This window comes from Chenopodium album, chromosome 7 (assembly GCF_948465745.1).
Source record: "Chenopodium album chromosome 7, dcCheAlbu1.1, whole genome shotgun sequence".
Lineage (NCBI taxonomy): Eukaryota > Viridiplantae > Streptophyta > Magnoliopsida > Caryophyllales > Amaranthaceae > Chenopodium > Chenopodium album.
The window spans coordinates 73202022-73216614 of NC_137840.1; the positions used below are offsets into that span (position 1 = coordinate 73202022).

General features: G+C 30.5%; 1 protein-coding gene across 1 annotated transcript; it reads right to left on the minus strand.

The window, feature by feature from the left end:
* Positions 1-179: 179 nt before the first annotated feature.
* Positions 180-7309, minus strand: LOC145638468 (protein NRT1/ PTR FAMILY 7.2-like). The gene is made up of 5 exons (XM_081689433.1): positions 7076-7309; positions 4602-4743; positions 2778-2995; positions 1654-2216; positions 180-1382 (listed from the first exon to the last, which is right to left on the minus strand). Exons 1-5 carry the CDS (start codon positions 7127-7129, stop codon positions 518-520), a joined length of 1842 nt encoding a protein of 613 aa, XP_081545559.1. The 5' UTR covers positions 7130-7309; the 3' UTR covers positions 180-517.
* Between the last annotated feature and the right edge of the window lie 7284 nt (positions 7310-14593).

Consider the following 14593-nt stretch of genomic DNA (forward strand, 5'->3'; position numbering starts at 1 on the left):
ACATTCTCGTAGCAGCTATGGTTTAGGTGCAATTCCTATGCAAAAGACCGCATTCAGGTTCTCTACACTTACAGAGCATAGTACAGAGTAACTCATAAGAGTGTTAAGACAATTCGATTCCTCTAAAACTGAACTAGTATGGAGCAAGAAAAATTTAGGGCTGACGAAAACAGTTTAGGTGCAATTGTAGAGGCTTATAATAGCCTCGTTGCAAAGGTAGTATAAATTCACAAATGTAGTTCAATGACATTCCTTGAAAATTTTACAGTTAGATGCTAGCTATTGTTCAAGTCAAATGTGGCGTGGTCGCCTACTCTCAAGTTTGTTACAATGGGAAAGATCAAGAGTTCGAAAAAAAACTTGTGTATAATGCTACTCTCAAGAATTTCCTCACTTGAACTATTTCTGCAATCAAGCTCAATGGTTTAACACATCATCTTTTTGAAGTTTCCTGTGAAGTATACATGTAATGCTAGAACAAATGATCTTAGCTTACAACTCTTTCCACTTTTCCACCTTACGGTACAATGGTTTCCGTTTCTTTACCACCTTCTCGCTTCTCTAAGGAGATACACTTGTACCTTCTTGCACAAAATACATAGAACCCTAGATTTACTGCAGTTAAAGCAGCCGACAGGAAAAAGAACCTGTCTAAATGCCCGTCATTCAAGTTGGGAGGCACCCAACCTGGCTTGCCATTCCTCGTGGTAATACGCATTACAACAGACAACATCAAGCTGCATAAGTAGCTTCCCATTGCTGAAGAAGACATCGATAATCCTAGTCCAATACTCTTTATACCATCGGGTGTTTGCGAGGAGAAAAACTCCCATTGAGCCACATAGACAAAGGCCTCAGCAATTCCTACTAGAACATACTGTGGAGTTTGCCAAAAGATACTCAAAGGACTTATATCCTCCCCACTCAAAATAGCGTATTTCCTCCTTTGTTGTTCCAATAACCCTGCTACTATTATTGCAACAACTGCAATTGATAGTCCAACACCGATCCTTTGTAGCTCGCTTGGAGGCTTTGGCTTCCTCTTTGTGAGCTTAACATAAAGAGGGACTATGAGTTTGTCATAAAAGATGATGAAGGTTGATGTGCTGATTATGTCAAAAGCAGTCATACTTGCTGGGGGGAAGTGGAAGGCTCCTATCGCGGTGTTCATGGTGGCTCCTTGCTCTATGAAGAGAGACAGCATTTGGATGAAAACAACTGAAGATAGTATGGTACATAGCCATATAGGTAGTAATCTTAGGATGCATTTCACTTCCTCGACTTGAGTGACTGTGCATAGCCGCCAAGGGTTCGTAGGGGATGTCTTCTCTGGTATAAAGGACGTGTCTACCGGTGTGATGATTGCTGCTCTATCGAGAAACCTGCAAGGAAAGAAATCGCAGTGAATAAGGAGCAGAGGAAGCAGAGTTTAGTAGATGATAAATGCAATTTATACATTCGATCTTAAAATATAACTTATGTTTGATTGGCGATCATATATACTTTCACTTATGTTAAGGGTAGTATCGGGAAAAAATATTTATTAAATTTAGAAAGTGACTTATTATTTTAGGACAATTTAAATTACAGCGTGATCAATTGTTACTTATAAATAGAAAGAGTAGATGATTCTGAAGCGAGATGATTACTTACTTGAACCCATTCGAGTGGAGTAATTTTCGAGCTCCAATCATCTCACTATCCTTTCCTTGAATCTCATAAAGCCCTTCACCATGTTGAGGAACCTCAAGGCTCATTTTCCTAAAGGATGCAACAATCACTTGAAAGAACCTAGAGATTGGGTTACCACTAGGCTTAAAATGCCTATATCTCATAGTTCCACTAAACAGCAAAATCAAAGCAGCAATTCCACAACAAGTAGATATCCAAAATCCAAGCACCCAATCTCCCATTGTCTCAATGTATACCAAAATCGTCTCTCCTATTAAGGAACCCATGTTTAAGGCGACGTAGAAGTAGCTGAAAAACGAGGTCTTTGCCCGGCTTTCTTCAGGATCTTCCTCATCAAATTGATCAGCTCCGAATGTAGCTAGTGCAGGTTCAGCTGCCCCGTTACCTAAGGCAACTAAGTAGATTGATATGAAGAATATTGCTGTCTCGAATTTCGAGTGAGGATCACATTGTTGCTCTAGTGTTCCACAACCACCAGGTTTTAGTAGGAGATGTTGGGTTGTCAAGGAGCTTGCAATTAACCCCTGCATACATTAAGAAGCACTTGTTTAACTTCATTAATTCATACTAATGACAGCTACTTAATCGCGAAATTAACTCTAATGACAATGTGATTTGAGCTAATTTGAATGCTTGTAATCAAATAAGTGGCAAGATCACGCCTTTTTTTTTTCTTTTTGATGAAAGGAAACACAAAACCCGATGATTGAATCTACTCCTGGCATAGATATAACGTGTTGAACATTTAAAATCGTCAGTCCCATTTTTTGTGCACAACAATATGTGTAACTCATGGTTCATGTTAATTTTATGAGTCTATGACCCACAACTTCTAATTAACTTAAAACAAAATAACCGTTCAAACAAATAAATTGAGGACTATACATTGTGGTACATAAGGACATATCTTAAGTTAAAACAAAACACGCATAAAAAACTTTAGTTTTTTAGCGTGTTTAATGTTTATACATTTATCTACGTGCTGTAATAGATTATATAACGTTATTATGAATTTATGATATGCAATGGTGAGAAAGACTAAAAGATTAAGATCAAGAGTGGGTGAGGACAGCATATATACTCACAATGGTAAGAACAGCTTGGAAGATTAAGCAAGTGAAATATCTTCCCAAATATGAATCACTGAGAAAAGCCCCTATCAATGAGAAGAGATACACCGCGCCCATCCACATACTGAAGGTGTTTGCTGCCTCGGCGTTTGTCTGTCTCAACACCGATTTGGAGAATAACACCAAGTTCACTTCCACACCAACAAATGCTAGTGTTGCTAGTACTTCATTACCTATTTTTTGAAAACATCAAAAACTTACATATCTTTAGAGCAAAAACGGAAAAAAATAAGACATTATTTATAACTATGTTAAAATCATGTTCTACACAATTGTATGTCGCCCTAGCAATTACTATCTCCACCTCAAAATAATGTCATCTTTAAATTTTCATGGTCATAGGCTTACAAACATGTTGATTTAACGGTGACAGGTTATAATTTACACATGTCGATATATCTTAATTTACTTCAAGGTCATATTTACTTTGAACGTGTGAAGATAATTAAAGAAGTTTGAAACCGAGAATTTTATAAAGGATTTTTTCTTATATACAATTTGAGATTGTCTTTTCAAATACATCTTGAGATCTTAGTGATCATAGTGTCTTAAGATTTCAATACAAAAGTTATGTTTCATAGCCAACTTATACATTCATGAATGTATAAAGTAAACTCCAATTTTTAAAGTCCCAAAATAACTTTTTCATTATCTTCTTGACTAACTTTTATTGCTCAATCTCAACTTCTATCTTTATCGTGACAAAAGGTAGAATCTCGCATGATTATATGATATTTCAAAAGTACTAAATTTAGCCATCAACAAGGAAGAGTCCATCAATTTCAATTATGATTTAATTGAATTCAAAGTGATAATTGTCCCCATGCCACTAAACAACATAATAATATAATTTTGGACAAAAATTAAATATTTTATATCATGTAAACATTAAACAATATATATGTATACTTCATATTTTAGCGCATGTTGAACTTATGATGATTTATTGACAACAAAATAAGGTACATAGGGTCCATGAGACCAACCGAAAAGGTGTCACATAATTATAATTTTTGGGATTCATAAAATTTAGATCAATAATTATTTAATCTCTATTATTCTCCAAATAATATGTCAATTCCTTAAATAATTTGGTGTCTATCTTAAAATAACTAGTAACATGCCATTACTTTTTTTCATACAGATAATTTTTGTAGTTTAAAATTTAAAGCACATATCGCATGCATATAGATCTAGTCTAGTATAATACGAGTAAAAGTTAAAGATATACAAAGACCGGGAGATTAGCAGCGTAAATTTATACTAATTTTTTGGTGGACCTAATTAATCATAATCTATTGTACTTATTATATCATGGATTGAAATTTCCTTTCGGTGACATGCTAAGTTCACAAGATTCATGATTTTGTATGCGAATGCCAACAAGTTAGCTAACTAGGAATTGGCACCATCATTTAAGAGGATAAAGTTTTTCTCTATTCTTTGACTAAAACTAGGTAAAATTTTCACTACTGAGTACATTCTTTTTCATCAAAGATTGAAATGACAGTTATTTGTATTTTCAATTGACCATAAATTTAGTTGTTACGTTATTACTATCTCTGTTTTATAATTAACAGTTCTATTTTTTGAGGTCAAATTTTGAGTCTCTCCAAATTATAATAGACCACATTAATTTTGATGGCGGGTGATAAAAGGAAATAACATAACCTTTCTTGGTCAAACTCGATCTGAATCCAAAAGTGTTCTATACTTCTATGAAGTGTATATAATTGCAACAGTTCGACTTAAAAATTATCATAATTAAGTAGTTATTACCTAAGAGTAACATCCCGGCTCTCCACCCACCGGTTCTTCCTTTGGCTGCAGGCCTTCCATGCCGATCTAGTGATCCATCTTTCGTGTAGGAAATCCATGTTTTCGCGTTACTACTGCTATTACTACTGCTGCTACTACCGCCCTGTGATCAATCAAATATTCTTAATATATAACTCTTTACTACACTCAAAATAAATTGGAAGGTAACAAAAAAAAAAAAAAAAATCATATGATAACGTTAATGCTAGCAAATTATGATCATTAAGAAATGTTTAATTTGTACACTGCTATATGTGCTCCATTTTTTTTTTTTTTCCACTAATGATAGAATAACACGACGATGTACTACAAGCTAATTAAGCTCATAACAGTCAATCAACAAATTATTAACTCAACGTGGTTGGTTAACTCAAATTCATTAAAAATTTTACCCAAACAAAAATAATGAAGAATTATATATTCGTACCATCTTGGGTTATATATTAATATATAAAATTATAGATGAAGTGAGTGACATCGACTATTGCCTCACTCATGATTAAACTTATTATTCAATAGAATGGAGTTTTAGACTTTGTTCAAACTAAACTAAATGCACATAAATATACGCGAAATATGTTCCTATATTCAAAAATATCTAAAAATAAACATACGCGAAATATGTTCCTATGTTCATAAACTATCTCATATATAACATGCGTTTTAGACTTTGTTCAAACTCGGTTCATTTGCTAACTAAGTTTGTAATCGAGTTTTCGAGCAAGAAAGTTGTTTTATTGGATAGAGGATACTCTTCAATTTTTACTACAAGACATCCAAAACTAGACATTATAATGAGTGAATTGCATCATCAAATATATAAGCCTTTTTCAATACACTTTTATTGGAAAATTAATTAAAGTGGTAGGTAGATTTGAAAATGCAAGTTAGTTATAATTGAGTAGTACAATATATTTCCTCAATCTTTTTAATTGATGATCAAGCTTCACTCCTTCCGGCTTGTATCATACTTTTCCAAGACCAAATCATACTCGCTATCAAATCCTCCCTCACTAAGGAATTATAAAAAATTAAAGTTTATAAAACAAAAGGCCTTTTCAAGTTCTAATAGTTTGACTTTGAAGTACTCTAAACTTTGCCAGGAAAAAAAAAAAAAAAAAAAAAAAAAAAAAAAAAAAAAAAAAAAAAAAAAAAAGTGAAATTTTGTGATATAAGACTTTGAAGTACTCTAAACTTTGCCAAAAAAAGTGAAAAAAGTGAAATTTTGTGATATATATAAGATTCTTATACATTATTAATTGCACATACTCTCGTATGTATTAGTTGGAATTTTTCTTTGTATGTAGTTGTAATTAGCAAGAAAACAACTTTACTTGTCTCATAAATTTGTTATGACATTAACACATAGTTATATTGAGTGACTTTATATACGAATAAATAATTAACGAGAAAGCCCATGTCAATAATTACTCTAGTCATGAATGATGATAATAATAATAAGTGTCCATTAATTCATTTAAACCTCATATCGAATTAATATTGTACCAACTTGATATCTAAAACTATCAATAGTCTTGTTGGTGTTGTTAAGACTTGTGATCGTACCAACATGAGGTTTGAAGCACTAGGCTACTAGCGGACACTTGTTATTGTCATTAATGACGGGAGTCTCGTACGTAGAGAGTATGTACTGTAGACGCCAAAATCAAGGAAAAATGCCCGGTCAACAATTTCAATAACATATTGGTTCCATTTAATTATAGGAATTTTTTTTTTTTTTTTTGACATTATAGGAAAATTATTATGTAAAGCAAAAGATTATCAAATTAAATGTTTAATCTTTGATAAGCAGTTTTAAAAAAAAAAGGTTGATCCTACTGTAATTAGCAATTATTAGATAGGTTTTCCCATCTAAGCATTAGACAAGCAACAATAATTAGCAATTACAACCGCATATAAACATTTAATGTTTACTAAATTATTGCTACTTTTGATTATAACCCTGTAAAAATCAACTCATAAGACAATTGATAAAACTAATATTTTTACTCTTTGTATGCATTTTTTATATACACCCGGTGTATGTGTATAAAATAAAAAATTATCAAAATCTTTTGAATGTCAACATAATTTAATTTTTTGTAACAATATTATACGTAAAAAAAAAAAGGAAAAATAACATGTACGGAGTATTTAATTGATATGTTTTCTTTTTTTTGTTGACAGATAATTGATATATTTCCTAAAATGGGGAGACCGGGAGAGTAACACCAAAGTGACGTATGTTAAGGGAGCATTCAAAACTTACAACCAAGAAGAAAAAAGAGAAAAAGTTTTACAAAATTATAAATTATACAATACTTCAGAATTTATACATCTAAAGAAAAAAAAAAAAAGAAATGAAGTTCTACAGAATAAAATTAGTGAAAAAAAGAGAGGCTGTTTTTAATTAAAAAAAAAAAAAAAAAAAATACCTGGGATCCATTACAAACTAAAGAAGATTCACTGGAATGCAATTTTGTCTCCATCTTTCAAATTCTCTGTTTTTTTTTTTTTGGTTTTTGTTTTTGTTCTTCTAATTTAATTTATATTTCTGGGATTTAATTTGTGAAATGAAGAAAAAATAAAAAGGAAGAGGTTGGAAAAAATGGTGAAGAGGTAGAGTGAAACAGATGGCAGTGAAGAAGAAATGGATTGCTGCATGCCAAAATGAGAATGAGGAAAATCAGCAAGTGATTTGTTGGCCCATGCAGAGCAACTCTTGTTTTTATAACCAAAATAATTAAGGCTCTGACATTTTTGTGTAAGGGTATTTTAGTCATTTTAGATGGATGTTGAGGAAAAAAGTATATAACTATTTAAATAAATACTTTTAAATAAATAATGTACTATATATTTATTTATAATGATACATGCATGTTAAATGATGTTACAACAAATTAAATAGTGTAACAGCTTTTACTTCCATATAATGTCAAAGAAAATCTGATCTGATTCTTATTAACAATGTCATACTAATATACTATAGTGAGATTATATGGTTACCACAAGATAAGTGAGAAAGTATGGTCTGATTATAGATTTTTTTTTTATTATTATTATTTAAAAAAAAAAAAATCATATTGGACCGGCTCAATTACAGTAGTCAAATTCTTAGAAATAGTTGAGTCTAGAGCGAAGGATAAGAGCATTCTCACTTCCAAGAACTGCCGTTAGTAAGATTATTGTATATAAGCTTAAGATAAACCAACTACACACTTCGTTATTTGGTACGGTGTAGCATAACTAAAAATGGGTCTTAGGTGATTATTTAAGAGAGAGAAAACTTGATATTCAATAAAAAAAAAAAATATTTATTAAGTTATTTATACTTGCATATAAAACAACATAATACTCCCTTCGTTCTTTATTAATCAAAAGTTCAAATTACATGAAGAATTTCACTTGCTTGTTTGACTGTTTTGAGTACTCTCAAAGAACTATACTTCACACAATTGGTAAGAACTCTCACGATCTCTTTACATTACTCTGTTTTTTTCCCTTTTTTTTTGCTGATAATTAATTAACTCAAATTATGAACATAACTATATCTATTGCGAATCACTTTTAGGAAAAACATCACCAATTAAGGAAACAAATCTCCTAATAATTGTACACAACTGGATAGTCTGGATTTTAGTTCTTTTTAAGTGCAATTCATTAGGCACCTTTAATCTTTATTCTAACCTTTATTAATCTCTTTAAAACCTTCATATGTCTCACTTTGTTAGACTCATTTAACCATACTTATGTTAGTTGATAACAATGTTGTTTTATTGTCTCTTCTCCTCATTCTTTTTATATTGTACTTCTCGGGCTCTCAATTGTTAGGATTTTAGGTCGAAGATAGTCTAATTTCTTTTTAAATTTGTTGGCTATTGTTGAGCTATTCATTATTTATTATAGTTTTTGTTGTTAGCTTTAATATGCTACATCAAAAGTGTTGTAGTAAGCTAGCTAGTTTGAGGTTTTTTTTAGTCTCTTACTCTTTTTATAGTGTTTTTGAGTCAAGTTAACAAAAAGTTTAAATGGATGTGTAAATGTTAGGAAAAATTCACATGATTAATCCCAACTATTGATAGTCTTCCCAAATTAATCCCAACTATGGATTATTATAGAATAATCCCAACTATGAAGAGTGTCTTCCAAAAATGATCCGACATGACTTGTAACCGGTTAAGCAGGTAAAGTTTTTTTTATATTTTTATTTTAAACATCACTCTCTCTCCTCCCCTTGCCCAGCTCCATAACCACCGGTCCACCACCCCTATTTTGCTCTCCTCCACCACCCAGCCACCTACGTATGTGCAATGCACCATTTTTTTGCTTGCCCTTAATGGCTCAATGTCTCCTTTGCTGCTCTCTCCTCTTAATGCCATTGTTGACCACTGTCGACCTCGGCTGCGATCACGACCTTCCCATTCTTTCCTTTCGGTGGGTGGTTTGAACAAATAACCACCATTTATCGCTTTCTTTGTTAGCCACAAAACACTGCACACCATATCTACACCACTGATCAGCGTATTTCCGTATTACTACTTTTACTCAACACGCACCGATCAAGTTCAGCTCCTCCGATCCCTCATATTTCCATTGCATTTTCATTCCCTTACTTCATCTTGCCCCTAATTTCTCTCCTCTTCATTAAAAAGTAATGATTGTTGTGTTTTTTCATTTAAAATCAATGGACAAACAACAATAATTTATATAATGAAAAATCATAAACGACAATGATAGTTTATATAAGTAGTATAGATAGGTTGTACAGTAGTTGTATGTTGTTGTATTGGAATTTTTCTCATTGCTGTCATGTTCAATCAACAATGTAAGCTCTTCTCTTTCTGTCTTCTTCCCTGAACTCAATAATTTAAAAAGGACAGGGTCGATTTTTTTTTTGTAAGATATATTATTGCAGATTTTTTTTTAAAAAAAAAAAAAAAAAAGTATAAGCCAATCACAATATGCCACCTCATACAAACAACCGGTTTAATAAGTTAAAATAGGTCACAAATCAATTCTAGAAGACACCTCCCATAGTTGGGATTATTCTAGAATAACCCATAGTTGGGATTAATATGAGAAGACATCCAATAGTTGGGATTAATGGTATGAATTTATACTAAATGTTATGTAAAAATTGTCTATGATGGATGCATGCATGTTGTTCATGACCAATCTCAAATATGACAATTATTTCAAGACAACAATCTCCATATACACTAGAAAAATGCATTACATTAAAGTTCATTCATCATTCCTAGTGATTTATAAATAGAATATACTTTCTCCGTTAAATATTAATTACAATAAAGGGGTATTTTTGTGAGATATAAAAAATTCCTTTGTTGCAATTAATATTTAACGGAGGAAGTATATCATCCACTGTAGATTTTTAAATATTTTAGAGGAGAGGGTTATTATAGTTTTTAGATCTGATTTTGTTTAGGGAATTGTTGATTGTGGAATGAAAATTTACCTTTTCAAAAAGAAAAAATTGGTATTACTCCAATAGTTGATATCACATTATTATGTCAAATTCATATACTAGCATAGGTGATTCAACAAAATCACTCATAGAAATTAAAAGGTTACGTATTTCACTTTTCTCAATGTATGTATACCACTTCTGTTACCAGAAAAAATATTTCATATATCAAGAGCATAAAATAACACACACCATATCACGCGTACATGTCGTTTAAATGCTAGCATGAGAGCTTTGTGCTCCAGGGTTTTAGTTTGAAGAGATAAGAGAATGATGTAGCCTACCATTATGTATAATCTTGGTCCTACTCATCCCTTAATGAGCCCTATGCATTATAAAGTGTATGAGTGTTGTGTGCATAGATCCGAATGATGTATATGACCACAAAGGATGTCATTGACAATTAGTTTATTTGCAATCAACAAATATTTCGAATGTATGTAGATCATTCTTCAATTGAATACTACTTTATTTATTATATTGGTCCAATATTTTTTGAGGGGACTTTATTGGATCAATATAATTAAATGAACAGTAATAATGTAAGATCATATATAATTATGATAATAATATGGACCACTTAATACAAAATGACATATAATTAATCAAGAAATCATGAAATTTGCCAAATTTCCTACATGCTAGTTTGATGTGGGTCATAAACTCATAACCATGCTGATGAACCCTTTTCAATTAAATTTATATTATCTAATAAATCTTATAAACCATGGTAATTATAATGTATGGTTTTAACTCATTTATGTTCTTTTTAGTGTCATATTTCTGTACAAGTAGGCCACATTAAAGTAGGTATAAATTATATGGGTGACTTTTACCCCTACACCATCAATACCTCATGTTAGTCTTGTCTCATGATCAACTTATCAATTTTTTAGAAAATCTAATTTAACTATGCCTTTCAATCCAATTGAATAACTACATTTCATTGATATTGCTTTTCTTGTTTGGAAAATTGGTCAAATTTGATAACAAATACGGACTTTAATTTATTTATTTATTTATTTATTTATTATTTTTACAAACTACAATAAGTAATCCCACTAGAAAGATTGGTCAAATTTGATAAGTAATATTACTTAATTGAATATTAATTGACCGGAAAAAATATTGTAGACTTTTGTTTTTAATTACCATGATCAATATATTTGAAGTTGACAAGTTAGTCCCCCTATATCGCTATATATGTAAGTTGTGATGGGCTCTTTGTGGTTGTGTGTTTTTGCCGAAAAAAGTTATCAAAGGTGATAATAGTGTAAGCCAATGGTTAAATTAATGCTTTTTAATGCTTTTTCTAACAATTGATAAAATCATTGGTACGTGAAAATAAACTTTTTAATGTCAAGTTGAAAAAAATAATTACCAATGCATATTGCGAATTTGATTTGATCGAAGGTTGAATCGATCAAAATTGATTTTTGTTGAAATTAACATCGAGTTGAAGAAAGAAAGATCATGGAAGCAAGACGTTTATGAGATTTTGGAGTCCCAAGGGTAAACTAATAAAGAAAAAATATTCTAATTTTGAGGAGGCATTCTATCTATACCTTGATCAAAATGATGGATAGACACAAATGTGGCTTTACCTTGATCATATTGATATATTGACACAAATTGATCGATTGACACAAATTGATTGAATTGATGGATTGACAACACAAATGTGTCCTTTGAGTTAAAAACATTATATTCCTGGAAGGATGCACATACTTATAGATTAAGACTTATTTTGATGGTCACCGCCCATTTTAGGTGGTAGATTCAAATCTATATAAATTATGGTGGTGTAGTGTTATTTAATATCTTATTCAATATTTTACCTTTCAAGTTGTATCTTATTCTATCTTTTACCTTCCAAGAAGTTAATTATTCATAAATATTAAATTACGCCCAATTTATGAGAGAATGATCTGATGCGACCATAGAAGTCTTAATAGTAAAAATTTACTCCGTAAGTTATTTAACTTTAGTTTGAAACATTATTGTAATTCCTTTTGAAGATTTATGACAATTGTTTAATTAGTCTTGGAATAAATTTAATTAAGTGTCATCAACAAATGAAATTGCATTTTTAATTACATTTAAAATAAAAAATTATACATTTCTAATAAAAATTTAATCAGAATTCGAATTCAAATTTAATTTCCATATGGCTCAAAAACGATGAATAGTGATGGAAGATTGAAATAATTAAAAAGGCAAAAAATTATATTTTGATATTAAATATTAGATCTTTTATCCAAATATTCGATAAACATAATATAAACGACATTTTTACATTTCTAATAAAATTTTAATTATAGTATTATATGGATTTATATACTAAATATTATTAATTAAAAAAATTAGACATTAAATAAAAAAAATATTTCTTTGATTTATATAAAAGAAATTAGGATAAAAATAAATCAATTATAAAGATATAGATCAAAATTAAATATAAAAAAAATATCGTAAAACTATATATAAGTATAAGGGTTAATTATGGCTAATATTTTAGCCCTAGTTTTTATTTTTTAATAAGTTTCATTTTGCCCTATTTTATTTTTGACACATGAGACCATACTTTTATTCTCAAAACTACCCTATTAACTCTTATCTATGTTGACGTATTTTAATGTAATTTGTTAATTGATAAATAATTTTACGTAATTTATTAATATATAAGGAAATTTAATATTATTTATTTATTTAACTTTTCATATCTTATTAGCTATATTTCTAGTATAATTTATTCCTATCCTTTTGTTTCCATCCTTTTTCTTCCTATCCGTGTAAAACATTGGTAGAGTTTTATTTGTTGTGTAATAGTTAGTGAATGATATCCTTTATTTTTATTAAAATGAGAATGAAAAATAGTTTGGATCTCAATCATCATTGAATTGAGAAAATTTACAATTACTTACTTGCTTTTTAGCCTACTAAATTAGTATTATCATTTTCAAGATTTAAATTATATAATTTATATTATTGCCATAATTTAGCATCTACAATTACTATACTATTTAGGGGTATTTTATATTAATAATGCTCAAAATGGCTATAAAAATCCCAAATTACACCTTTTTACAAAAAAAATTCGCTTCATACCGTCTCACATAATAATCAAGTTTATTGTTTTTTTTTTTGAAAAAATTCAAGCAACACAAAACCGCTAATTGAATTAGCGGTTTCATATAGGATAAAACCGTTTTATAAGAATTTGTGCATACAATTGTAGAGTTTATCTCACCTAGCAACTAAACCGCTAATTCAATTAGTGGTTTATGTGTGTATAAACCCTAATTTAATTAGCGGTTTACTAGTAAATTGTAGAAAAAAAATTAATTTAAATGCCGAGTTGGACGGTATGGGGGAATTTTTTGTAAAAGGAATGTAATTTGGGAATTTTTGCATCTTTAAACTATTTTTATGGAAATCACTCCTATTTATGTCATATATTTTTAATTTGGTAATGATGTTCCACGTATTCAAATTATTGGGTTTACAATATATTTAGTCTAGATGTTTCATACAAACCTTCTATAAACATATACATAAGAAACTCATCACTCGCCCTTTCTAAATTGAAAATAAAAATAATAAAGATTTTTGTGATACTTAGTTACTTACTACCTGAAATATAAGTATTAAAAAGTTTGCAAAAAATATTATATCTTAAACTGCTAAGATTTTACTAATATGACAATAATGAGAGTGTAGGATTAAGGTGTTTTTTTTTATTGGTTATTTACCACCTATATTTGCCAAATATTTTAAACTTACCACAAGTTATTGATTGCCGTCTAAACTCTAAGTTTCCGTCCAATTGGGGTCAACTAACTATTGTTTTTTCTCATCTTCATTCCCCGATTTCACTCGTACTCATTATTTTTATGAACTTGGTTTCTTATTTCAAAAAAATTCAATCAAAATCCAAAATTAACCAAGGGCTCTTATATTATTTGCAATTAATTTGCCATAAATCAAGTTTAGATGCAATTTGAAGAAATTAGAGTATTTAAGACATTAGCTATATAAAAAAAAGTTGTTTAGTTGAAAATTGAGAGTTTAATGTGGAAAAAGAGGAGAAATGAAATTGGACCCCATCAACGCAAAAATGGATGACAAGTCGACAATGCTCAAAACATTTGGCAAATATAGTGTGGTAAATATATATATGTGTGTGTGTGTGTGTGTGTGTGTGTGTGTACACATACTAATGACGGCATTGGGTCGGGCCAGCGTAAAGCCCCGACACAACCCAACACGAAAAAAACACAGCACGGTACTGTGCGTATAAGTCAGGCTTGGGCCGCCTTTATTTGGAGAAGCATGATAACGCATGGCATAGCCGGACCCAGCACGACAAAGCATGCTAATATCAATGTAAGTTTATTTAGGCACGCAAGCCCGACACGATGGCATGTGGGCCTGGGTCGTGCACGACCAACCTTTTGAAAACTTTGGC